The sequence below is a fragment of the Haemorhous mexicanus genome, chromosome 6, assembly GCF_027477595.1.
Source record: "Haemorhous mexicanus isolate bHaeMex1 chromosome 6, bHaeMex1.pri, whole genome shotgun sequence".
In the NCBI taxonomy this organism is placed as follows: Eukaryota; Metazoa; Chordata; class Aves; order Passeriformes; family Fringillidae; genus Haemorhous; species Haemorhous mexicanus.
This window is the reverse complement of record NC_082346.1, coordinates 31452302-31480124: the sequence shown is the minus strand read 5'-3', so window position 1 is coordinate 31480124 and position 27823 is coordinate 31452302. Positions and strand designations below refer to the sequence as shown.

General features: G+C 39.9%; 2 protein-coding genes across 2 annotated transcripts; one reads left to right on the top strand and one right to left on the bottom strand.

The window, feature by feature from the left end:
• Positions 1-955: 955 nt before the first annotated feature.
• On the bottom strand, positions 956-7688 carry ERH (ERH mRNA splicing and mitosis factor). The gene is made up of 4 exons (XM_059849689.1): positions 7559-7688; positions 4443-4530; positions 3250-3370; positions 956-1442 (listed from the first exon to the last, which is right to left on the bottom strand). Exons 1-4 carry the CDS (start codon positions 7559-7561, stop codon positions 1340-1342), a joined length of 315 nt encoding a protein of 104 aa, XP_059705672.1. The 5' UTR covers positions 7562-7688; the 3' UTR covers positions 956-1339.
• A 168-nt stretch (positions 7689-7856) lies between these two features.
• Positions 7857-25741, top strand: SLC39A9 (solute carrier family 39 member 9). Its single transcript, XM_059849688.1, has 7 exons — positions 7857-8373; positions 10490-10598; positions 13694-13885; positions 16233-16301; positions 17459-17544; positions 19437-19571; positions 21330-25741. The coding sequence occupies exons 1-7, from the start codon at positions 8278-8280 to the stop codon at positions 21558-21560; spliced, it is 918 nt and encodes a 305-aa protein (XP_059705671.1). The 5' UTR covers positions 7857-8277; the 3' UTR covers positions 21561-25741.
• Positions 25742-27823: the final 2082 nt, after the last annotated feature.

Below are 27823 nucleotides of genomic sequence, written 5' to 3'. Positions count from 1 at the left end.
ATAAAGGAAGCATGTTTTGATGTTAGCAGATTGAATTTATTCCTTGTCACTATAAATTCTAGAGCTATTAGGTCTTATCTCCAACCTGTACTGGTGCTGAGAGGTTTAACACCCTCACCCAGTTTCCTTCCAAGAATTTATATCCCTTCAGCAATTTGATTCCCAGTCTTCAGCAGCTATTACTTATCACTTAAGTAAAGCTATTTTCATTAAAGCTTTACTATAGACAGTCACTTTGCCTCAAGATTCTTTTCAGCCAGTGCATTTGCTGTGAGGTCCAGCAGAAACTATTGATGTGTATTAGGAAGTTAAGTGCATTGGAGAGAATTGCAATCCTCTGTCAATCCCAGAACTGCTCTTGGTTGAGTGTAATTTATACAGTCTGTTCCTACAGCAGGCAAACTCTAAAGGCCAAACCAGTCTTTCTTTGCTACCTGCTCTATTTTTTTGGTCTGTGTCCTCCAATCCAAATCTTTTCAGTACAGCAAAATTACAAAAACATCAGCATTTAAGATAGATGGAGGCAGATATAACTTACAGTGTGGGCAAACAGTTAAGTCTTTATTTTCTGTAAAGAGAAAATTAGGTTTGGGGCAGATTTTCATGGGAGCAATCTGCTTTGCCTATTCCTTTCTTGGGGGAAAATTGTGAGCAGACGAATTCAAGGGGCCTGTGATGTCATTCAGCCTGCTCTCATCCATCACCAATTCCAGAGCAGACACACCTATATAAAATGCCTTGTAGAGAGATCAGCTGTGCAGTGCAAAAGGGTTGCTGTTTTTCCCAAAGATACCCAGGGAAAACTACCAAGATGAAGCCAGAATTTGAGCTGTTCTGTAATACAGGAAATAACTGCTGGTTCAGTCCACGTGACCTTTCAAGCCATATCCTTTGGATAACAGGGAAAAAAAGATTTGTGTTTTTTTGGCAGGAACCACAACATTGAGCACTCAAGTTTAACTAAAGGGTAGATTTTTATTTCCCATTAAGACATCTCAAGGACATAACTGAATGTAAAAAAAACTCACAGAGGGGCACATACAGCAAATGTGGTGAAGTACAATGTGAACAGCCCCAGGGGTTCAAATAAGGTAGGACCATTAGCAAACTGGAGGAAAAAAACCAAAACTCTGCTGAAGATTTGTACTTTCTTCTCCATTTACACTGAAAAAAATTCCAATCCAACAAAATCCCTGTATCTCTAAAAATACAATCAGTCCTGGCTAACGAGTTTATCAAGATGGCAACAGGATGACTATAATACAAAACGTTCACCACTACACTCTGTACACACCTGTTGTCCAAACCCCCCCAAACCCACGCAGCAATGGTGCCCCCATTATTTGCTTGCTTGCTGGGCCTGCCTGCGGAGGAGAACGTAGATCTTCTCCTTTATCCAGTCTTTGTTGTACGGTTGGTATGTCTGAGTATCAGCACGGTAACTGCAGAGGAAACAAGAAATGTCAGTCTGCTCTGTGGTACATCTACCAGAAGAACTTCAGAAACAATTAACTGTCCTCAAGTGTATGAGGTAGAAAGTGCTGTACAGAAGGTAGTATCAGAAGTAGATGGGAATTGCCACTTAGCAAACGGATTTATCCTGTTCTCTAAAAAACAGTTGTCCAGCAGATTAGACTGAGCCTGAAACAAAACGAGATGCTCCAAGCACTACTAAGTGACTGGACCACAGTATGTTCACATTTTAACTCACACATTTAATTACTTAAGGGAGACAGCAAGTAGAGAATCTTTGTATCCTAGAGCTCAGCCTGCAGAAGAATAGTTCCACCAGGAAACAATCTAATTTGTCTTAATGAGTCAAACAGTTCTTCAACATTACTTCAAGGATTTATTTAAGTTTTTAAGTGTTCAACTTCTGTATGGAATTTTTTGAAAAATTTTAAAGATCAAATTTTTGCAGGAGCAAAGGCAGACTCACAGATAGATGACAAAGGATTCTTGCCAGTTGGCACTGAGGACAAGCTTACATCTAACAAGGATACTTCATAAAAAGCAAACTGAAAACAAGAACCCATAGATGCATTTTCTTTGCTACTCAAGGATAGTTGATAAAAGCAGTCCACTAGCAAGGGCCAGAGAATTCAGGTATTTAGGGCATGTTGAATTAAAACAGAATGAGACTAAAAAATGAAAGCAATCTGAGTGAAGTTCTGTGTAGGCCCATGTCCTCCTATACAATATCTTGTTCATGAAGATGGTACTTTCAGTGAATGATTCAAGAACTACTGAAGTCCTGGTCAGTCTTTAAACTTGATATACTTTTATTTCTGATAGATAAGAAGGGTGAGATGAACAGTGGTAAGAAAGTAAGTAAAAATCCCAAGTTAACTAATTCTAGAACAATTTATAGTTCTTACCTAAGGCAAAAACCCTAAGCATGCTGTTTCTAAGTACAACATCTTACTATTTAAACCCCAGCACGACTGGATCAAAGCCAAACAAAGAGCTTCAGTGTATGCTCATACAGCAATAGTTCTAGTGCAACGTAAGAAATGCTAGTTTCAGGAAAAGTTAATGATTTCTACCTTCCCTCCCTAAATCCTTTCATTATGCTACACAGCAAGAGCAGACATCAAGTACTTCAGGAAATTTCCGTGAACAAGACACGTCTATTACACCTTGTGCTATGTGTGCCATCTGGTGGAAAACTATAAGCTGAAGTAGAATTTGGTACGACACTGATTTTAGAAGCTTAATTAAGAAAGGCACAAGACTATCCTAGAAAACAGCTGCTACCTCCTAAAACAAGTGGCTAGTTTCAGTCTGTTAGATAAACTTTCATCTTGCTGTATCTTGATCAAACAAACTTTTGGCTGCGATGCACTTCTGTAGCCTTCTACTCTACCACAAGTACTGCTCTCAGCTGAAAAAAAATTCTATAACCATTCTGCCTCCTGAGGAACTGTACCAACAGCACAAAGGTATATTTAAATAGATTCTAGTAGTAATAAAATAGTCAGCTGTATTTAACTCCTAGATTTCAGTCACCTTCAGTGTGAGTAAAATCCAAGTGGAGCTGTTAGTTTCTAAGTCTTCTTTAGAGGTACCTTGTATCTATGCACTCAATTGGACTGGGCAACTTGCTAGGGCAGCTGCAATACTGCTGCACTACAATTACTGCTAAAAACCACACAAACCAGCATTATCCTAAACTCTCACGGAAGAGTTTAGAGGGAAAACTTGTGACTTTCCTAAGTCACTGAAATGGACTTGTACAACTGAACTTACACAAGACAGCTGAGGTCTGCCAAGTCATCAATGAAGTCAAACAATTGGCTGATATCATATGTAATGGATGGACTGTTGGGATTCATTCTCTTCAGATGCTCTTCATACATTTTACAGACTCCTATAGAGAAACAAGATTAACCATGCAATATTAAAAGCCTGTATGAGCTGAAACTTTTTAACCTCTTAATCCACAAATAAAAGTTTAGAGATTACCACTAGAAAAGCAGTAAAATTTTCTAGAGCTGAAATTCTTTTGTTCCTAGCAATCTGCATTGAAACATAATACTATAAAATCAGGTAAGATGCATGGAAAGGACGGGGAAAAAGTTTTAGTTCTGTCAAATATGTAACTTTCCATGCAGTAAGCTCCAATGGACATCTGGAACTCCTAATAATTTTAAACAGGAATTGGGACATATACTCCTACTGCACAAACACCTAAGAAACAGAAGAACTTATAAGAATGATCACTCTTGATCCAAGAGTCAACAGGGTATTGAGATAAGAGCGACAGCACAAACCTGTATATACATTTAAAACACTTTTATTTATTTAAACTAGTCCACTAATAATTCAGATACACTTGAGAAGAACGTAATATTACAATGAGCACAGAGACTTTACATGGTCGTCATTATACTTTTGTTTGCCTCACAAAACCTCCTGCAAGATTAATGTTAAGTGAACTACAGCTCTAATATTTTAATCTTCTTTCCATGCTAATTGTGGGTATCAAGTTTCACAGGATCTTTGCTCTGACACATGTGCCACGAGACAGCAAATTATGTATCAATTGCACACAATCCTTTATTTAATATAGTATTTCCAGCAGCAATCTTTGCCTTACAGTGCTAAGAAAAGAATAGTGAGAATTAAGTGTTGATCCTGCAACGAAATGCATTGAAACGAGTCTGCTGCATGAAAGAAAGAATATTGTCTACTCTCCCAAACTGGATGAGGTTTCATCTAGTTAAATCAAAACCAGACATTTAATAGAAAAAGGAAGTTTTAGAAACAAATAATAACTAGTTTTTAGTTTGCTAGAACATTGGTAAGCTAAAAGCATGAGGGGTTTTGTGAATTACCTTTGAAAAAGACGAAGAGCAACTTATTTTCTTATTAAGTTTATGAATATGTCAAAAATGGGATTTTAACAACAGTTTTTAACTTCCATGTCTGCATCCACCCACCTTCCATGCATTCATTCACCGATTCATAATCAGCATATGTTCTGCCTTCTGGCCTCTTGGTAGGCTGGACAAGTAGAATTGTGTGAGACTGGAAAACAAAACAAACACAAAAATACAGGTTACTTGCATACTTTGAATGATTTTGGTTTGATTTAAGTTATTTATATGAAAGAAGGAGTAAAAAGAAGAGTAATAGTAAAATATTAGACTAGCAATCAAAGACACGGACATTTTCCACATAGCATTTACTATTTATATAAGCTGTGTTAGTAAGTTTTGGTTCCAACAAGTCCTATCAATCCTTATGGATCTTTAAAATGTGCAGAATCACCATTAAAGCAGCTATTGTGTTGAAAAAAAAAAATACCACAGAAATAGTTTCTATTTAGACAGACAAGCAAAGCAATAAAGTCAATGTGTAAGAGCTGTGGCATTAGTGCATTTAATTATTTTATTCTAAATGCAAGCTGTTAGTAAAATTTTCAATGCCCAATTAAAAAGCCAAGAGGGGACCCAACATAAACACACTGTCACCTGAAAGATTTTAACAGAATTAGCTATTTTGAGTTATTGATTTCACTTCAAGGGAACACCAATGATACAATAAATCTGCACTCAAGATTATTTCTTGCAAAACAGATGTACTGGTTTTTCCCACTTCAATGAGTTTACTTAAACAATAATTATGGCACAGAAAACTGTTCCAAATGTTGGAATTCATAAGCTTGTTCTTCTGCAGGGAAGGCTTAGATGATTGTACACTCTGTGGCTTCCATTATTTCCATAACATTTTTCACTTGGCTACAGCAAGTAATTTGAGCAAAGAAGCAAGATTTTTAAAGTGTACACAATCTGTGATCTAATTAACAGGTTGCATACCACAGAAAGTTTGCAAGCACGCTGCAAATGGCCGTTTCCAGTGCTGCTAATTGGATCCAACATTTTCTGTGCTAATATATGAGGTGAGCACATAACACAGAGGCAACTGCAGAGTAAGACATCATTTGGCTTAGATTATTTAGCGGCTGACAGAAAAATCCTGACCCATATTTTGGAAATCAGTGAAGATACCAATTCAGTGCTCATGAAGAGCAGAGACAGAAAAGAAAAACGGCAAATGTTAGGATTTACAGGGAAAAAACCCAAACAACAGGACAAATTCTTATCCTGTAACTGACAGTGTTCCCATCGTTGGGATACAGTTTTCAGTTCTTTAAGTTATCTCAACATAGCAGTAGCAGATTCTGAGAAGTTCAGGAAAATGGTACACAGAGAAAAAGAAGGAGCAAGACTTTTCCTAATTAGAAATCGAAAAAAGGGCAATTCTGAGCTGCACACTGTAACAACAAAAATCATACAAAGGAGAGTAGATAATTTAAATCTACTTTCATGTATGCCAGAGGATGATTGATTTGAAGGGAATTCCCCAAGGGGGGGCTGGTATCTGGCTGTTCCTAAGTGTATTGTACTTGAACAGGCATGTCTTAGCAGGGAGTCCAAATGACTGCCAAAGATTACCATAAAACAATTTTTCCAGCACTATCATTTTAATTAAACGGTCACTGAGGAGTGCTAAATGAATGCATAAATTCTGAAATTATCCTAATAATCAGATTATAGAAAAAGCAGTGAGGCAGACATGCAAGCCAGTTCCTTCAGAACTTCACAGCAGAAATCATTTGGGCTTCTGCCTTTAAGACATTTATCACTTCAGACACTATATGATATCTGTTATCAGATACTGGCCCAGGAAAATATTTAAATTAATGCCACTGGATCATGTGTATTGTAGAATTAATGCTTTTCAAACATTTCTTTGGGAACTTGACATTGTTTTACTTTATAAAGGAAAAAAAAGTTTGATAAAATTGCTGGTCCTGTCCTGCCACGCAGGTACAAAAAATGACAAGCTCAGAAGCCGGTGGGAAGTCTCCTCTGACTATTACCTACCCCGTGTGCCTAGGTGACAGAACCAAAACAAGGGAAGATCCACAAACCTTTCTGCCTTAGCACCAGTTACCTGGAGAAGTCCAACATGGACCATTATTACGATGATACCTATGTCGAATTTCTTTGCATTTTCCTTAAAAGCACAGTGCTACTGGCGGCTTTGAAGCAGGACACAGAATGAGACACCACATGGCTTACATTATACCAGTATCAAACTTCTAGAGAGCGCTTTAGAAATTGCTCCTGCAACTGAAGGCAGAACCCTGTAAAACTGGTTAAGGCAGGGGCAAGAGCCAAACCAGCAGGACTTAAAAGCTACGCAGCATCTGCCCAAAGAGACTTCCACCAATTGTAGCGTATTTGACAGAAAAGTGACCAAAAAAAAAAAAGAAAAAAGCCCCAAAACAAAAGTGGAAGGTAAACACATATTGTAAGGGTAAGATGTACAGTGATGCAAATACCAACCAGTAGCACACTGCAGACATCTGAATGCCAGGCAGAAAAAGCGGTCTAAGGACCACCTTTCATTTTGGCCAACAGGCACAGGGCTTGTAGCTGCTCATCATGGCCGAAGCCAACTGCATGGGAGCAAGAACCGGGCAGACATGGAACTTCGCTGCAAGCGACAAGCAGCTGTCCTCCCACCGCACAGCAACAAGTTGCCTTAGCACATCTTAATTTATGAGATGAACGCAACAAACCGCGTTGTTAGGGAGGCCTTTGGGCTTCAGCGTGCCATTCCCAGAGCCCACCAATGCAAGCTCCCGCCTTTCCCTCCTCCGAGCAGAGGGGAGGAGCAGGGAGAGCAGCATGGAAAGCGCAAATCAGCCATTTAAGGCCGGCTCGCTCGACGGGCGACACTCGCGGGAAAGCGCTGAGCTCCCAGCAGCGCCCTGAGAGGGGACCGAAGCTGCCGGGGGAGAGGGGCGGGAGCCTCCAGCGCACCGCTCCCCGAGCGCCGCCGCCGCCTTTGTGCCCCCGCCCCGTCCGGCCCGGCCCGGCCCTGCCCCGCCAAAACGTGCAGCCGCCCGCCCGGGCCCGCACCACCGGCCGCGGCCTTCCCGCCCGCAGTAACCCGGGGGACAGGGAGAGGAGGGGAAGGGAAGGCCGCCCTGCCGGGCGCGGTGCACACGAAACCCGGCGATCCGGTCGCGTCCCGCTCTCACCATGGCGGCTCCGCTCCTTCAGCACCGCCGGGCAGAAGTGGCGCGCGGCGATCCCCCACAGGCCCCCGCGCCCGCCGGAAGCGCCGCCGCGCCAGCAGCCGCCACCATAGAGCCGCTCGCACCAGAGCGCCGCGCGCGCACGCGCCCGCAGGGCCGGCGGCCAGGCTGGCGGGGGCGGGGCGCGGCCGCCGCCATCTTTGGTGAGGGAACCGCTCGCTGCCCATCTCGGGCCGAGGCGCCATCCGCCATCTTGGAGTCGGGCAGCGAGCGGGGCGGGGCAGGCGCGGCCCGTCCCGGAAGGGGAAGCGCCGAGGTGCCACTTGGCCGCCGGGGCAGCGGCCGTGGGCACGGGTTGATAGCGCCGGTGCCGTACGGTCCCCTCGGCCCCGCCTGAGGCTGCCCCGCCGTGAGGAGCCGCCTACGTGCTCGTTGTCTCCCAGCCCTCCTTCCCGCCTCCCCTAGGAGCAGCACGGTGCGCGTGAAAGTTCCCCTGCTTCAGGTGAGGGCCGGGCCCGCCTGCCGGTGGCCGAGCCACTCCCGCCCCCTGGGCGCGCACCCCCGGCTGGGGGCCGAGCCGGCCGCTGCCGCCGGGCGAGAGAGACATGGCTGAAAGCCTCTCCTGGGAGCTCCGTGTCTGCACGGGTTAAGGCGTGCGGTGGGGAGAGGTGGAAAAGTTGCTGTTGGATTTCACTTCAAGGGAGCGGACAAAAAGCGGCGAAATGGATGACTTCCCCTCCATCTGCCTGCTGTCCCTGGCCATGCTGGTCGCCTGCTATGTGGCAGGAATTATACCCTTGGCAGTTAATTTTTCCGAGGTAAGACAACTCCGCCAAACTGCTCGTTGGTTGCTAAAGGAGAAACCGGAGAGATCCCCTAGTAGGAGTTGGTGCCGTCCCCTGGCAATACGGCAACGCTGTTAAGGGTGAAGCTTTGTCTTTAAAAGTTATGAGTGCAATATTAATTTTCCTTCAAAACTGATGTCCAAAATTATGCTTATTTCACAGTGGCAATTTAAACTTGTCAAATTTGAGTCGAGTCTGCTACAGGTGAAGCGAAGTCTCAGCACGTAGTGTAAGGACACTGAATAAGCATGGCTATTCTTAGAAGCTTGTATAAGAAGTGGCTGAAGTCAGTGATTATCTCTTATGTGCCTGTGGACTACTCAAATTAAGGCTTTTAAAAACAATTCAAAGAATGTTCTCGGAAAAACTTGGATTCACAATTTTACTCACAGCTTGCACTGTTGAAAATTAAACCTTAGCTCTTTGAGTACTATAAAACTTCAAGTTACTTCCCCGTGTAACTCAAGGCATTCTTTCAGAAAAATACCTTGGATAAATAAGGTACTGTTAAAGGAGGGGGAGGGCTTAATAGATTGGGTAAGTTCCCAAACAGTACAAGAGTTCCTGATTAAACGTCTTTGTGTGCTTCTAAGAAATAATTGTTGAGGTGATGGCAGTTGTCACAGCCTCTGTAGGTTTCCTAATATCCTCCAATACCGGATTTGGTCTTTCTAAGTGATGGTGATTTTATAGAGGCATGGCCTGGTGAGAGTTTAGTTGTACTGTGGTAGTAAGAGCACTGTGCCTTTGTCTTCCATCAAGTCAGAGGGCTGCATGGAATTTTAGCATTGCTTACTGTGTTGCTCTTGTTTTTTAACATGCACATGTATTTAGCAGAAATAGTTTGATTTCTCATAAAAAGGTATGTTCCTTTTGCCTCTGTATGTAGGCTGTTCTTTTATTAAATTTGTCTTCACTACACCTAGCTATTGTACTGAAAAGGACATAGAAACTTACCTTGGAATGATAACTTGTTCTTTTAATGGATCTTTAAAATTCACAGGTGCCCAAGTAAGGCAAGCTATACTATGTATTTACAGTTGTAATAAGTCAATATTACTTCTGACACTTCCTTCTGTGTTTATGTGTGTATGCAAAAAATACTGTAGTGTTGCAGATGAAAATAATGTTTTTTTCCTTGTACGTTACTATATTTTTGCAGAATTACTTTATGAACAGATGTTGAAAATTTATCTTCTCGTGTAGATTGCCACTGTATGACAATTTACCAAGTGTAATTATTGTATGTGCAAGTATACAGTGCATGTTTGTGGGAACTTTACACTTGTTTTCATCTCTTGCATATTACTGTTGGAGTTTTCCCCAGTAATGCTGCAGTTGTTCCCTTATGGTCACGTTTGGCTTGCTTTCAGGAAGCTGGTTGTGCATCTCCTAGTGCCTCCTGCTTCTCCTGTGCAAGTGCTGCACTTTGCAGTGAGACTGAACAGTTTGTGTGGTTACAGTGCGTGAAGGAGAACGGATGGACCAATAATGATAGGCAGGAAGTGGTTTCCTGCTATTCAAATGCTGCCCTCTGTCTCTAGGTCCTCAGTAGTTAACATTGGTGTTTTGGTGGTGCTCAGACTTCTCACTGAACATGGAAGGTGATGATGATTGTGCCACTGAATGTGTGCTGCACAGTTGTTAGGAGGATCTAAACTGCCATGGTTGCTACATGTCATATGATAGGGGTTCTTACAGAAATTGAGTAATGGCCTCTGCTAAGGGTTAGACCCCATTATATGTTTATCTAATTGGATTTTAGTGTGTGGCTTTGACTTTAGCCTGTCAGCATAGTCAGAAGGAAGTGAATTGATGAATTTATTGGTGAAACAGAATGTAATTAGTTTGGGAGGAAGCCAAATCTAAGCTTTTTGCCCCAAAGTAGAATAAAACTAGGAAGATAACTCTGATAGTAGCAAGTACTGAAAAACTATGTGTGGTTTTTATATTTGTTATAGAAATTATTCAAAAAATATCTCAGTATTTAGGTAACAAGTAACCCCCTTCCCCAACATCTGTTAATAAGGGAGAGTAAAGAAAGCATTTTCATTCTTAAAGATGATACTTGTTTTGTACTTAATTGCAGGAGAGATTGAAGTTGGTGACTGTTCTGGGTGCTGGGCTCCTGTGTGGAACTGCCTTGGCTGTCATTGTGCCGGAAGGAGTACATGCACTTTATGAAGACATTTTGGAGGGTAAGAACCAAACCCAGATGGCCTCATTCAAGATAGCTTAGATTGTGGTGTGTTATGATATACAGAGCTTCTTTTTGGCATTTTTAAGAAGAGATTGATGGAGGAGCTTCACAGCAGCATGGCACAAAGCAAGCATAGAAATGAAAAACTAGGTGTGATATGGTGTGATATTGCACATTGAGGGATATGATCATGCAGATTGGTGACTCTTGCTGAGTTATCCAATCATTTGTGGGTCTGGATACTGTACTGTTCATGGAATAACAGCCTTTTATGACAGGTCATGTGTAGTGTTTCTTATTGTGGGGAGAGTTTAACTTCCGCTGGAACTTCAAAGGAGGTGTAAGGGTGCCTTTGGCAGAGAATGGAGTTATGGAGTATTCACGGCTTCTCTTTGTAGTTTAGACTGCTTCTCATTAAAGCAATTGCTGGATGTGTTTTACACATCCATGTCCCTGCCCTAATAAGAATTTCTTCTGAAGCTGAAAAGCATCTTGGAATTAATATGCTTAGCTGAAAATATGGTTATATAGGGCTAATTTACAGAGTAGCAGGCATTTCTTCTTGGGTAGTGGTATACATTACACATCTAAATCTCAGCATTCAAACATCCAGTTTTAGTCTGCTGTCACTGTTGTAACCACCTCGTGATCTCTAATGAAGAGCTCAAAGTGAGCAGAGGTTTGTGTCTTGCAGGGATATTTGTGTGGAGCATGTCTTACAGTCAAAAGCCTTAGCAGACCTCAATTTGAGGTTTTGACATTGTTTCAAATACCCAGGGCTCATCACCTCTGTTTTGAATGCGCTTTAAATTTTGCTTTTGCTTGAAGACTTGCACTATTAGATGACCATTGCATGTCTGAGATTTTTCCAGTACACTCAGAATCAAAACTTTGAAGATAAACGGCAATGGCTTACTGATTGCAGGGGAAAGTGCTATAAAGCTGATGATGTAGAGAACCTTGCAAACATCTGGTATGCTGTTGTTGCTAATCTGGGATTGAGGGGCAACTGTAGTCCTTTGTTTTTCCTGTAGTTCTGCGTTTTGTGTTTCTAAACTTCTAAATTTCATTTTAGTAATATGCTTTAATGTATACTGCTTTAGCTTCCACTAAATTTATGTTTTTCTGCTTAGATTTGGAATAAATAGAAGATAATACATAAAATCATCCTTTATCAAGAAGTGAAAGAAGCTCTGATTATGCCTTTATACTATACTATAATTTGTGCACTCTGCTGTCAAATGTCTCTAATGAGCTGTAGTGGGTTTGCTCTCCATTCAGTTTTAATTCTGAGTAGACTGATTTTCTCTTGTAATGATACAGCTAGCAATGAATACAATTGCTTTGAACATTAGTGGATTTTAACACTTTTTCACCAAATGGGGCATACTGTTCATGTATGACTTGACAGCTTGCTGTGTAGATCTGTATGGGCAGTGACTTTGCTTAATATATGGCAAAAAGACACTTCACACTACCGCAGTAGTAATAGCAGGAGTATTTATCTAGGAAAAAAAAGAGTTTGTGAATGGCTTCAGACTCAATGTCTAACTCACAGTATTGTATCTATCTGAATTTTTTTTTATATTGCAAAGGGACAGAATTAATGGGTATTACAGATTTAACTACAAAAATTATTTCTAATATTTTTCCTATAAAAGTAGGATATTCAAAATTAAACTTAAGACTATGAGAACAGAGAACAGCTTTCTCTTTTATTTTTCAAGTTCACCTATTTACATAATTAAACCTAGAAAGGTGCAACTAAGGGAAACATTGAGGTATATTCATATAAGTGATAAACAAAAAGAGAAGTCTTTGTTTTACCTCTTTCAGGTGTAGCTTAACTCTGACTGGTTGCTTGCTAGCAAGCATTTTAGTGTTTTCCATCAATACAGAAGTAATTTACTATTACTTCTGTATTTACTTGTGGTAAACAGACTGTGGAATAACTAACTTCTGATTTTCAGCCTTGTAGGCTGAGAGCAAATAGCATATCATGACTGGGATTATTCTTTGATTATACACCTGTGTATCTGTGTAGTAGAACCTTGGTTTGGGTGCTGCCAGCAAATAAAACTCCTTTGCTAACTTCAGTCCTTTGTTTTAACTGCTGAAACTGTATAATCCCTTTCAGAAAGATTGTCCTGAGTTGTACAGTTTTATGGCTTGAAATGATCTGAAGCAAAGTCAACTTCATAATGTAGATGGTAAAAATCTTGTGTGGTCTGAAGTAATTTTATTGATGAATCTTGTTCAGCAAAGATATGTTTGAAATCTTTGCTACCAAGCTTGTCCTGATGTGCTTTGACTGTAGTGATGGCATTGTGACATTTTGTATAGTGGGATGAACACATGCTTGTCTCATCCAAGAGGAAGTATGAATATTCCAGCAAGACAATGACTTGCTAGAGTAAGTCAAGTTCTTGCTATAAGTTTTTAAAGCTTCTGAAGAGTAGTTGCCATCCAAAAGACCTTCTAAAAATGAAAAAAAACATGGGCAAGCTGTAATAGCTTGTGTAGGGATAGGAAACCACATGTCATTCATCCCCAGGGCTTGGACTTTGGGTTTCTGGGACGGTACCGACATTTGTAGGTCAGTGTGCTTGACTTAACTATTGTTGTAGTCTGTATCAATGGGATGTATCAATACTAGCTTGTTTATATCTCAGCATCAGTTAATCTTCTTAAAGATGGTATTAAATCTTTTAGTGGATGGAACCTATTTTATCTCCTCATCCTGTATTTTCTCACTTAAATGAAGGTAATGAAGTAACTGCTTGACAGTATCTCTGAATATTGACAAAATGGGCGACTTCAGTTAAAAAAGGAATTATACAGCAATTTTTGTGAATTAATTAGTATTTAAAATGCAACCTGGCTTATAACATATTAATGCTTTCTTTGATTTTTCATGCTGAAGATGTAGGAGGAGAAACCAACCAGGCTTTGCTAAGAACATTGTCTAAAAAAAGACCATAACCAAGGACTTTTGTGTATTGTCCAGGAAAGTGTGAGGAAGGCTTTTGGCAGAGGAGGAAAGAAGTGCCTGTGTCGTGTTTAGTCTCCTGATCTGTTTGCTTGCTGTCACAGGAAAGCATCACCCAGCGAGCGAGATGCAGCACGTGATGGAGTCTGAGAAGGTAGCGAAAATCCCAGCGGTGCATGAGCATGACCATGACCATTCCCGGTTGCACGCCTACATTGGTGTGTCCCTTGTTCTTGGCTTTGTCTTCATGCTCTTGGTGGATCAGATAGGCAGCTCTCATGTGCACTCTACAGATGGTAAGTCAAGATTCACTTCAATTAGACTTGCTAATTAGTATTAATTAACAAGTTGAAATTTTTTTTTTTTAATGCTACCAGGGTGTAATTTGTCCAGTCATGTCCAGAGTTTCAGTAGGTACTTTAAAAACATAGCCATAAACCAAGGTCCATGTGACATGTTTATGCTGGAAATCTATCTTAAAATTCACCATAATTTGAGAGCTTGCCTCAATAACATGTATGAACGCATGTGGTGTGGGCGTGGAGGGTGACTTGACACTTGAATTACTGTCTGTTTTTAGGGGATTTCTTTGGCTTTTCAAAAAACTTCAGGTTAGTCTTCTATTTGTTTGTTTCTCCTACTTAATTGTCTTATATGTAGGTAAAATTTGCAAAGAACAGCAAGTTATCTTAAGCAAGATGGCAGGAATGATTATATGTAAGCTCTGGTATTTGAACTGCATAGCTGGACCTCCTGCACTAGTCTAAAGCCTCACATACTTCAAAATACTTCTTGCTTTATGTAAAGATTTGTCAGCTTTGTGCAAGACTCTAAAAATACCTACAGTTGCCTTTGTTTCCTGCCTGCGACTTTATGCTCAGAGTGTAGCTTGAAATGTACCAAAGGTGTTCTGCCATTTGAAAAAGTATTTTACTGCCTTTGGCTGCTCATTTTCTCCCACGCAACGTCCTCTGATGCTGGAATTTTGCCCTGAAAAAATAAGGAATTGATCTTAAAGGAAAAGTAAAACACATACAAAGGCAGGGGGATATGTTTTGGCTGGATTCTTGTCAGTTCGCAATGCGGCTTGTTTGTATGGGGATACTGTGGTGGGACAGATGAAAGGCCAGTGCAGGGGCTATGTCACTTGTGTACTCCTGAAGTAGTGTATATGGAGCCACAGCCATTAGTAGCTGATTTTCAGAGTTGTTCTAAAGAAACAGTGGCAGTGAGGATGTCAGGGAGATGCAGGTGGGCAAATACCAGGACAAGATCTCTGATCCTAGCAAATACCAGGACAAGACTGTGATCTGTGTTAGAGGTACACACTACAAAATAGAATATTAAGTGAAGCATCTACCTGTCACAGATGTAGCAGAGTTTTTGTAACGTTTTTTAAAGCGACTGAAGAAAAACACTTTTTTCTTGAACCAATCAATGTCTTGTAGTTTATTACTTATCAAGTGACTAGACTTGGTTGTCTAAACTAGAAAAATTCAGTAAGCCAGAATGAGGGTATGAAGTCAAATGTGATTCTTTGTGTTTAGTAATCAAAAAAATCAAAACAATTGTAAAGGAAACGTTTTTAATTAATATCTCCTCCTGTTTGACGAGTGTACCATTCCCATCATGCAAGTGCAGCTTGTGCAATTAATTACTCACATGGTTTCCCCTTCATTCAGAAGATAAAGCTGACCAAAGAGGATGCACTGGTTTAGATCTGACTCATTGGGAAACTGCATGTGTGCCTGGGAATGAAGAGAGACTTAGGGGTAAGGGGCAAGGCAGGAGGAAAGAAAAGGACTGGAATTTCTGTTTTGGCATCACTGCAGAGTTACTGTAGGTGTGCTTACAGTTGTTTTACAGACCACTGGGATAATTCAATCATGGCTGTTCAAACTGTCTGAAATGAAACAGTTTAATAATAAGATGTTTCTACCCTTTGTAGGGCTTACCCACCCTGCAGTGATTCTTTGTAATGGTTTCACCACTGATTGTGTAGTGGTGGATATTGATGTTGCCCTGTTGTGTTGTGTAATGAGCTACCCTGTAAATGTCAGGCAATTCTGGTCAAAACAGTGGATCTCAAACAGCTCTGGCTGCATTTCTCGTTTGTGATGTATAACATCAAAGAGAAATTTTTGCAACTGGTGCTGTGACAAGTAGTCTTTATTGTTTACTAGGAACTGCCAGGGAATCACTGCAGACTGTCGCCTGAAGGAAACTAGGATCCTTACGAACCTTGAGCTGTGTGGGGAAATATCATCCTTACTCTTGAAGCAGCTCTGAATTCTTGGGGTCCAGAAATAGCTTTTCTTTTTCTTCGTGGCCCAGACCTTTAGCATTTCATTTTAGGAAGTTAAGAAAAACATCTGCTTCTGCCTATGAGAGAGATCCTGCAAATTGCAAAGAATTGTCCGCAAGTCTGTCACTTGTTTGTTGGCAGAACTTCAGGTGATTTGAAGGTGTTAAGTGTCAAACTGTTTTGCAGTAAATCTAATGCAGAAATACAGAAGCTGGTAGTCTTGGATACAACTGCCTAAGCAGCTGGGGGAGATATGTACAGTGATACTTACAATATTTTTTCTAGAATGATTAATTAATTTCATCTCTTTATCATAACTGTTCTCATGACTTTTTCAGACCCAGAAGCTGCAAGATCAGGCAACTCCAAAATCACCACAACACTGGGACTAGTAGTCCATGCTGCAGGTAATGTGGGACCTATTATTAGTCCTTGACAAGTGTATGTATTGCTGTGTGCTGTCATCTTTAGGTGTGATGGAGACATTTGGGTTTTGCTTTTGGAGGTGGCTTTTTATAAAAGAAAGGAAAAAACAAAGGCAGGGAGAACTAAGGATCTTTCCCGAATTAACTGGGAGCTCCAATGGTTCATGGAGTTTTATTTGGGTACAGAATTTTCTCTTTTACTCTTCACTTTACTATTTTGTTTTTCCCATCTGAAAGGTTGTGTGATGCTCACTCGCTGCCTCTTCAATTCCTTTGCTGACTCCTTTAGCTGCTGAATTTTAATACATGCTAACAGATTTGATAAGTTGTATGAAACACCTTTGGATTTGCTCGGTGGTTGATGGGTTTTTTAAAAAAATACTAATTTAAAACAATAGTACCTTGTAGGAAAAAAAAAGGACTTTATAAGATGGAGCACAAAGACTTGACTGAAACACAATTTAGGCTCACTTGCAAGGACTGACGGTTAGGTGTGTGTTACAGTCAAACCATGTTCACATTGTGATTTTTCACTATATATGTATAGTATAAATGTGGTGCTCTTTCATGTTCTGCTGAAGGTTGTTGTCTAGATAAGTCAGAAGATGTTGATCAAAAAGATACTTCTTCACCAAACAAAGTGTGTATATATTGAGTAGTATAGTATCCATTTTTTAATTCATTTAGACAGTGTATTTATTGTAAGTGATAAAAAATATTTACAATAGTATTTATATTTGAGAAATCACTTAAAGGGTAATAACTAAAAGTCTTGCAATGCTTAGTATCTAAAACAGATTTTTTGATTAGAGAGGAAATCTCTTCTAGTATAGAAGACTTAAACAACTAAACTTGTTACTTGTTCTGATTTGAGGGAATATGTCAATACGGAGTAGATTCCCATTATGGTTTTTATGGTCTTGGGAAATATGAGCCAGCTCTTGTTGAGGCTTTTCTGATGTTCTGAAATGTTATGGCTTAACAAACAAAGGCAAGTGAATCCTCTGTTGGGCTGCTATTGTTAATGGCAATTTTCAGTAATAGAGCTTCTTAAATCAGCATGTTTTCTACTGTCAGCCTTTGAGGGGTGGGGAAGCTCATGTAGAAGATTAATCTGTGAATCTGCACTCCTTTTTCAGCTGATGGTGTTGCATTGGGTGCAGCAGCTTCTACTTCTCAGACTAGTGTCCAGTTGATAGTGTTTGTTGCAATTATGTTGCACAAGGTGAGTTATCATCCAAAACATCTTACTTGTTCTTCAAAAGACTGTTAACATTCACAGGAATTGCTAAAGATCTACAGTTTCATTAGTGGTGTAATACAGAATTGTTTAATGCCATTGAAATGGAGAGGTTAGTACAGTGTCAAGGACCACAAAGCAAGGGTATGGGGTATGAGAGAAGAGCACATGATTGATGCTAAGTCTGAGTGGGGTGTAAGTGAGAGACAATTATGACTGCCTACTGCCTGCCTCGATTGCAGAGGTTGGGAAAGGTCTCACAAAGGTAGAGAGGGAAGAGTAGCTCATGAAAAAATGTGTCACCTTTACACTGACTTCTTCTGAAACTGGTATGGTAGTGTTTATTTAACAAATAGAAAAACCCAAGGCTATCATGACTCTAAGAGACATATTCCGAGAAGTTCTGAAGGGTGAGGCACAGAAATATGTTAGTGCATTAGGAGGAAAAGTGGTTTCAGGCTTAGTACAACAGTCTTGCTCTGTGATGTTCATCAGAAAATGGGGAGAATATTTGTTGTGAAGGGTTTTAGTGTTTGAAGGATTAGTCTTTTGAAACCACTGAATATCAGAGTACTAAATTAGAACAATTAAGTTATAACAGTTCTGGTTACCTCTGTTATAGTAGCTTCAACATCACTCATATACCATTTCTGTAGGAAAACAAATGTTTTGCTGATGGTAACAAGCAAACAGTGGCTCTTAAAGATGGAGAGATCTTTGCTGAATACTTGGGTGAATGTGAACCTATTGGCTATGTAGCCTCTAAACATACCTGTGCAGATCAAATTTGCCTTATGGTAGCACGTGCATAGATTACAGTGGTTAGTCATAAATTCATATCAGAAATCATTCATAATTACATGTACAAAATGTTAGGAAATGCATATCTATTTTGTCTTTCTTTGATGTTCATATAAGTGATTGTGGTTTACATAACTTTGAGGGTGGCAATGTCACTGTCTCATCTTGGAGCTTAACTTATGACTATTGCCAGGTGGAACTTGCTTTTGTTATTCTTAATGTTCTTAACTGTCTTCTGGGATGGTACAATTTTAGAGAAGGAAAATTTCTCCTATGAATATTTCTTAATAGAAGAAAAACTTATTTCTTCTCTGGTGTCTTTTTTCTATTCTTCTGATCCTGTCTGTTTCTTTTGTCTTTCTCATCTTTTTTTCATTCATGATTTCCTTCTATGTTAAAAAAAAAAGGATTCTCTGTATAAAAATGCTTAAGGTATTTTAGTTTTGTATCTTACTTTGGAAATGTCAGGGTGGATTGCTATTGTTTTTATACAAGCAAAAGTATAGTCAGTTCTGTCAGTAGTGGGACATAAATGCCGTTTGGATAAGAAACTAGATGCCACCAGAAGGAGAAGGAATTGTTTGTTTGCTTCCTGATGAGAAGAGGAATGAACTAATCAAAAGAACTCAAGTCTTTGTTAACATGCAGGTTGACTCTTACCTGTCTTTGGGCAGTTGTTTCCCTCCCCGTGTTAATTGTAGAATTTTCCTACTGCAGATGAAAAAACCGTCTAAGGACGTGTGATGGTAGCAGGATGAAAAAGGAAATTACCTAAGTTGATGGAGTCTTAGGAACTATAGCAATGACTATAGTCAGAATGAATATTTTAGTATTTATAATGACTACACAAGTATGTGTTTTCTGATAGCCAGAACATGAGTTTTCATTCGGTTTGGTTATTGAGGTGGGGCAGTCTGCAGAATGCTCCTAATTTGGGTTAGCTGCAGCATGGAGTGCCTGCTTTGAATGTCTTCCAGTTCAGTCCATTCAATGTAGTAAGTTGTATTTCAACCTTTTCTCATTTTTCAGGGGGCTTTAGAAGGTACTGTACTAGCAGTGAGTATTGTTTTTTGCAGGCACCAGCTGCCTTTGGCCTGGTTTCCTTCCTGATGCACGCTGGGCTAGAACGGAATCGAATCAGAAAACACTTGCTGGTCTTTGCATTAGCAGCACCTGTTATGTCGATGGTGACATACTTAGGGCTAAGCAAGGTAGGTCCATGGTTTTGTTCTGCCCAAAATCTGGCTTAGAGGTGAAGTCTGGGGAAAGGACTGTGGTATGAGTTTCATATTATGCATTTCCAGACTTCTTATATCTTCATTCTGCTGACTATCTCAAGCAAAGTTGATGAAAAGGTAGCAGTATGAATGCACAAAACAAATAATAATCTATGCATTTCACATCAGAATCAGTGACATAACTCCTTTATAGAGTTTGGTATAAGTTTTTTTTTTTAAGTCTGATTTCTGTTTTTTATCCTTTCTGCTGCTCCCCACTGAGAACGATTTATTCATATAGCAGGTTTTATGTAATGCCTATTTAAATAAGTAATTTTCAGCATTGTTGCATGCATTCTTCTTTTAATATGTAGGTAGGAAATAATCTCTAGCTTCCCCCACCATCCCAGAAGTGGTCCTCTATATTCAAAGTCTGTGTCAGAAGTTGAGTCCTCAGCGAGAACAGTCCTTGTGCCTTACTCCATAAAGCATCATTTTGTCTTGGGTCTGTACAACAAATGGCCTGTGAAATGGGACACTGCACGAGTATATAATCTCTGTCCAAATTAAATGTTTCTGCCTCTCATAGCATGTCCTGGGATGCTCCTGTATTTCTCAGCTGTGGTGTGTCCTGCTGGTGACATGCTATGGTGCCGTGTTGTAAAGGATATAACGTGATCTCATGAAACTCAAGGCATGAGAGGAAAGATTAAATAAATCATCTGGGCTAATCCTTTACTTGCTGGATAGGATTTATATTTGACATTACAGTACAAAAGACAGCAGAAAAAAAAAGGCTGGGTCTGTAAATAGAAAAGAGAATTCTTTTTGAGCACTGTTTTAAAGAGTCCTCATCAAGGGTTGGGTTTACATTTTGCCCTTCAGAAAGAACAGAGAATTGATAAGACATCAGGGCTGTCACAATTGTTTTGTAGTTCCAGATGATGTATCTTTCTCTTTGGAAAAATGACCTGAGAGTAAGCACAAGAGCTAAGATTACACCTGAGTTGGAAAGCATTGAAGAAGCATTTGAATCTGATATGCATGGGTTTGCATTTCATTGCATTTATTGATGTGTAGCATATCTTTATCCTATTATGAAGGTGAAGAGGTGCTCAGTTTTGATGCAGAAGATGCATTTCTTCATGGAGTTTGCATGGAAATGCTGGAAAAGCTTTGGGTGTTTACTTCTGCATACAAATGAAATATTTCATGAGTGATGTTCTTGGACTTCGTTCTGAGGAGCAGTGGAGGATATATTTAAAGGTTAACATCTTATTTGAACCCCTCGTTCAGAAAAAGGGAGGAAAAAAGTCAACCTTGAGCATCCTCCCTAAAATTTGTGGCTTTGCAATATGAATTTTATTTTTTTTCAAAACCTGTTTGGTAAATTGGTTGTGAGCTGATCAACAAGATACTTCATTAGACTCTGACTTCTTTCCTTTTCTGAGGGTTCTTTTGTACAGGTTTTTTCTTTTGTAAGTCCAAAGAGAAGTAACTAGTAGGAGGGGTGTTGTTCTGCTCCCCCACAACTTCAGGGTGGGGGAGCAGAAAGACACTAACTTCAAAGTTACTACATGCAAGGTACAAGAAAAAAACACACTAAATACACAAAAAATCACACTAAACCATTGTCATTGTGAGATGACACTTGATAGAAATCCTACTGTTCCTGGATACTGGGAGATTTTTTTTTTTTTACTGATTGAAGAACTTTTGGTTATTCTCATTTTTTTGCTCTTTGTGTTTCAGAGCAGCAGAGAAGCCCTTTCAGAAGTCAATGCCACTGGAGTTGCTATGCTGTTTTCTGCTGGGACTTTCCTTTATGTTGCCACAGTTCATGTTCTCCCAGAAGTAGGAGGAATTGCTCATAGCCACAAACCTGAATCAACTGGAGGAAAAGGACTCAGTCGTCTGGAGGTGGCAGCCCTAGTATTAGGATGCCTTATTCCTCTAGTTTTGTCCATTGGACACCATCACTAAACACTCAAATTTCAATGTTCTCCTCTTCAATAAGACATGAGCAGTAAATGTCTGCTGCTCCCTTTATCATTCTTTTACCCATCATTCATCCCATCCACTTTATGGAGTTCAGAGGGAATCTTGATCGCAAAATGAGGAATACTGGGAAAGTTTTTAGTGTAGCAAAATGTACTTTGGCAGCCGGACGCAAATTCTATGTAACTTTCTTTTCTGAAGACATTTGCTATTTTAATTGTTACTTCTGGCCCTATTCTCAGGGAGGATGGAACTTGAAGTTTAAGAAAGGTGAGCAGGGAAGAACATAGTGACTCCACACAAAATTGCAATCACCAAAGTATCCTGCAGTTCAGCTTTCACAGCTGAGAGCAAAACCCAAGGATGGCTGCGTTGTGAGAGGTTGAAGTTTCACTAATGAAGAAGGGGGCTCTCCCCCATCGGTTCTACATTGTCCTGGCAATGCAACTGGCCCTTGTGATGCTTGCCACTAATTGTACTGCAGAAGTGGGCTGCACTGGGAACTCTGTATAACACTGCTATTGTCACAGAGGTGTCACTTGATAGGAAAGAAATTATGTAGACAATGCATAGCATTAGAGTGAGAAATCAGCTGGTTAAGAAAGTGCAAATGAATTTTGCAGTGTATTCCATCGTTTAAAACAAAGGATAGAAGCAAGGAGAATAGTGTTTTGATTGTTTATTCACTTGTTAATAAATTCTAAAAAGGCACTCTTTCTTGGGAGATAGTCTTCTGCCAAGTCAGTCAAGTGTTAAGCACCAAAAATGTCAGCAGGAATTATGTATTGGCTATTGGGATACACTAATGCTTTTGTAGAGAGAGATACCCATGGTGCCCTTTAAGATAGATCTGTTCTGGGTTCTGAGGAGTAGTAAGCTGGTGGAGACAGCCATTGAGGGACCAGAGAACTTTACTAGCTCATTTTCAAAAACCTGAACTGCTGAAATCTGTGGGGGGCTGTGTGGGTTTTTCACTAAATAAAGGTATTACGGCTAACAAAACAAGATGTTTAGTTAAATATTTATGCTGCAGGTAGAATACAAAGTGTTTCTAAAGGAGTCCTGAACAACAAAAACTCAAACCCACCAAAAACCAATCTGATAGGTTCCCAGTGGATCTGTTAGACATGGTGCTTTTCCTTTGGGAATTGTTCATTTGCCTCTTACTCGTAAGCATTAGTTTTGGTCAATCTGCTGGAGGACTTTCTGCCAGTTGTTGATGTCTCTCACTACAGAGGAGTGGGAAAAGATCCCTCTGTTTGCAAGGCACAGCTTTGTCTTACCAGGTGCCATTTCCCTTTTGCAAAACCTTTTGTACTCTAGTGTGCATTGAAAAGTCAGGAATGCTTGACATGCACAGAATCAGCATAAAATTCTTTAGGGGAAAACTTTTTAATGCTGGTCCCCTCTTAAGCTATACTGTCTGCACTTTTTGAAGATAACATTGCCAAATCTAATTTTTTTTCTTTTTGTTGTTTTTTCTAAAAAAGAATCTTGAAGAAATATCATCTTAACTGAAGTGCTTCTTGTTTCCATATGAATGACTGTTGCTGTTTGTCATGCCATTTATTACTTAAGCTGCAGAGCCCATTGTGCCTCTTCTTTACATTTTTGTTACTGTCCTGTTTGTTAGTTCAGAGAGTAATGGGTATGGCCTGGCTCTTGGACTAGTGATGGCTTTGTTTGTTGGCTCTGTAAAAATACTGATGTATCCCAGAATTGAACCTAGTATTGATTCCCAAGAGTGCTTTTTAATTTGTATGTTTTACTATGTAAGGTCAATGCAAAATTATTAGAAGTCATATTTTCCCATAAGACAGTATATTCAGATAGAATTAGTGCTTCAGGCCTAAACATGCATTTTTGTTTTTAACATTAGACCTTCAATATTGTATCTGAAAAGCCACTGCAAAATTAGTGATGTGGATAGGATCCTCTTGTGTGTTTTTCAATTTTTTTTGTCTGTTTTGGTTTTGGGATTTTTACAACATACGTAATTCAACTGGTAAGTTACTGGTTTAAAAAGTTCAGCAGGACAGGTTCCTAACACATGATGATGATACACAGGGATGTTTACTACAGAGTTCTGTTCTTCCTGATTCCCCCTAATTATCTTCTTCCTTAATAATCTCACTATTTTACCATGTTTAATCTTTCCATATAACCATTTCCAAAAGCTGGAGGGTTTGCAAGAGCAGGAGATAGCTTAGTGCAGCACTAGGTATTTGCATTTCATAAAACAGGAAGTTTTTATTTTTTGACCTCTGTCCTGTCACTTGCACGTACACCCCACCCTGGGAGTTGACACCCTGCCCGAATTCCCCTTCAGCCTCACGTTGTGTATAAAGATAGCAGTGGTTGACGGAGGCTTCCTGTTCCATGCCTTTTGTTCCCAGCTGAAGTATGTGGATAGGACCTTTTTCACCTGGATCTGTGTGTATTGGTGAGGGTGTGGCAGCCAGATTTTCACTGCTGACTTAACCTCTGGCATATGAATCACAGGTGCCACTGCTGAGAGGTCTTGTCATCTTTCCATTTTCCTGTCCTTCACATCGTGTTTCCAGTTTCTGGGGCAGCCATCAGAAATAGTAGTACTCAGTTTAATGATTCATGAAGTATAGGAGCCAAGTTACAGCAGCAGGTGAAGGAATTTGAATGGAAACGTTGGCAACTCAAAATTGGCTCAAAAATTCTAAAAACCTACATTTTGGCATTTGGTTAAGTGATGGAAGACTTCAGTGATTTTTATTTTTTCTTCTTCCCATTTAGAATTAGCAACAGTATGTTGTTTTGGCTGCCTGTTATCACTGAATTATTATTTTCAATTCTGTAATTGAACCTGCAGTGACTAAAGAAGCTTTTGGTTATGCTAATATGGAAAATGTAAAATTTTATATTATCAAACCTTTCCAAATTTTTAGTACTAAATGGAGGATTATTTTCTTGATGCAGAGTATTTTAATGAGTTAAATTAAATGGTCCATTTTATTATAGCCCTTTCTTTCTACCTATCTCCCCATCTGTCGCAGTAAATACAAGCATTGCGTGTAGTCAGGGCCATCTGGTATCATTTTCTACTCCTCTGGAGACCTTGGTGCAAACAAATTCCTCTTACTCTGTAATAGCCTCTCTGCCTGTTTTTTTCTTCTGTGAGGTAGGTGGCAGTAGGTCTAGCAGGTAAATGCTTAAACCAAGTGCCAGCCATGTCCCACTTTCCTTCTGTAAGTCCCTCTAGAAAATCCATTATCTTCTCTTCACCTGTTTCTTTTCAGTTAATGATTTCCTAATTGGCAGTAGGAATTGGACTAAAGCTGTTACTGTTGATTCTCGTGTCTTCAGGTACTTCCCCTACCGTTCTAATACTTTTATTGTTCCTTTTATAAAGAAGGGAAATATTTCTTTTTCAGCACTCAATGACAGCGGCGGAAGCTGCACTGACATTAACTTAAGTAAGGATGGCAGAGCTGTCACACCAAGACAGGATTTTTTGGTTGTTTTGGCTTGTCAGATGGCTGGGTGTTAAACACAGAAACCCACTGCTGACTCCAAAGAATATTTCCAGGTGGATTATATAAAAGGCTAATCTTACCCGAGAGGCCCAGGAAAACCACTGTGTTTATTCAGGAACTAGTTCAGACCCTTCTAGGAGCTTTTGACAGTATCAGGTGTGTCCATGTGCTATCAGCTGATTGCAGAAAAGAGAGAGATGTTGTGGAATAAATGTTCCTGCTGCTCCCTTCCCGTTCTGTGCTGGCCCTTGGGAAAAATAGAAGGCAAGTGTACTTGTATTCTATTGAGGGTGGAAGAAGGAGGAGTGATTGCAGTATGGTGGGAAGGTTTATTATGAATATCGGATTCTTTACCACAAATTTCAGATTCCTGTTCACATCAGACTTCTTTTAAAAATATCTTTTTTCTTTACTGTTATATCTCTTAGCAGCCTTGGCTTTCCAGGGGAAAACATTGTGTGGTCATTGCTGTTTACCTTACATGTTTCTCCATGTATGGAACTGTAATTTTAATGTCTTTTTTTTCCAAACCATTTGTACACAAAATCATTCCATGAATGGCTGCCTTATAATTTTTCCACTTTAATTGTGAATGGTTAAAATAATATTGCCGTTTTCAATTTGTTTTATTATATTAAATTTTTACTAGGTGCAGTGCTTCGGAGTTGGCTTGTCATTTACTGCATGGGGTTTTCTGACAGCTCTAATGGAAAGAAATTACAGTCTTAAATGGATGCAAGTGTTGCAGACAGTGTTTTATTTTTGTGGGAGTGTTTTTGCTGCTTTTCTTTATGATGTCTGAGCGCCTCTAGCAAACCTGGAATGTGAAACTGCACATTGGGAGGCAGTATAGCAGGTGGATTTGGATATGGCTCTGAATGTGTTCAGAGGTATTAATGCAGAGATGATGTGACAGCTCTACTTGAGCGGGGCATTTGGCAACTCGTGTCTCTCACAGAATGTTTAGGAGCTGGCATTGCCCTGAAGCTATCTCCTGCACCCCCAGGAAAATCTCTGAAGCTTACTGGGCTGAGACCTCTTTGGAGGGTAACAAGAAGATGATGGGCTTAAGGTTGCTCTAGATCAATGTAAAAAGGCTTGAGGACCCTTTGGAACTAAAGGAGGTCATCTTTTTTCTATCCTGTGCTCTCAATCTCTTGTCAGTCCCAAACCAAAAAATCTGACACTAAGTCTGGCTCCAGCCCCTTTTCACCCTTCTCTCAAGTATTTGTGTACATTGATGAGATTCCTCTTAAAGCTGCTGAGTTGACAAGTGTATAGATATTCTCCATACTTTCCAGCTGCCCTCTGGCAGGACTGGGGTTTAGACCTCCTTTTTCAGAAAAGCAGGAGAAAGGGGAATGGTGCTGTTACAGGATGAGTGATGTATGCATTTACAAACTTCATGCATCCATTTAAGAGATGGCACTTGATGGAGATGATTCATAAGCAATTCATTAAAAAATGGATTTAAGTTTTACTGCTGCACTTGCTGTCTACAGAGTTATCTAAGATCCTGTCACACAGTCTTTTAGCTCTTTCACTCCAGCAATAAGCAATCCTCTCAGCTTGTTGCTTGCATTTGATTTTTCTAGTAGTTCATAGGACTTGTGTCTTTAAGAAAGTGTAATCTCTTTATACTGGCTTAAGGACAAGTGAATATGATTAATGTAAAGTCAGTAGGAGAACTGAAGCAAACGACAGACGTGCTGTTAAAGCTGGTACAAGCAAATGTAAAGCAGTAACAAGGGAAAGCCAGTATTTTTTCCAGGCAGACTCTTGTTTTTTGGCAAGTAAAACTCAGTTTTAATGGTAAAGCATTATGCAGTGTATTAGCATTCTTTTAGTGTATTTAGTAAACATGTCACCTCTGTAACTGGAGATTTAATCACTGTAGCCTGTGGTAAATCCTTTCGGAGATGTGAGGAAGTGCTTTGGGTGCATTTATTTTACAAACTTAAATTTAGGAGCTTGGTGTTGCAGGCTTCCTGGTAATTGCTGTAGAGTGTTCCTTCATTTGTTAAGGAAATAAAAATGTACATCAGCATTTTTATGAGCGACTCATTAGGGATGAGCACAGCACCAAGATGATGGGCTGTCATCTATTGTTCCAGCTGAAAAATTAAGCCATTCTTCTCCTGATATGTGCAAGCCTTATCCAAGTATCCCTGCAGGCAGAATTGCACAACATTCAACCCTCCTTATCACAGCACTTCTCCCCCTTGTCTGTGATGTTGAGAGATTAACACACTGTTTTCGTGGATGAGGGTTAAAGAAAAATACCTCGTTCAGAACAACTTGTGGACCTAATAAAAATTAAGCTGTATCATGCTGACTGACACCAAAGCTACATAGTATTTGGAAAATCTAAAAGCAGAATGACATTATTAGGGGGAAAATGCTTATTGTGCATCTGTGTGCCCAGGCAGTAACTGAAGTGGTAGTTAACTGATGATCTATGATTATAGTTTTATTGGCGTCTGTGGAGGTTAATGGGCCTCTGCTGTCTGAAGGAACACTTTCAGTGCGATACTCCTGGTTACACAGGGTTGAAAAGGCCTGCTAAAAGCCCTGCTTACAAGCCTTACTAGTAATCCGGGTGAGTCTTAATCAAGTTTCATGCCCTCAGAGGGTGATGCTCTCGGTACAATGAGTGAGTTTTAAGACTGCAATGGATTTCCTATGTTCTGTTGTCTCTTTTTGACAGAGAAACTGAGAGGTGACTGATCTTGAACAAAA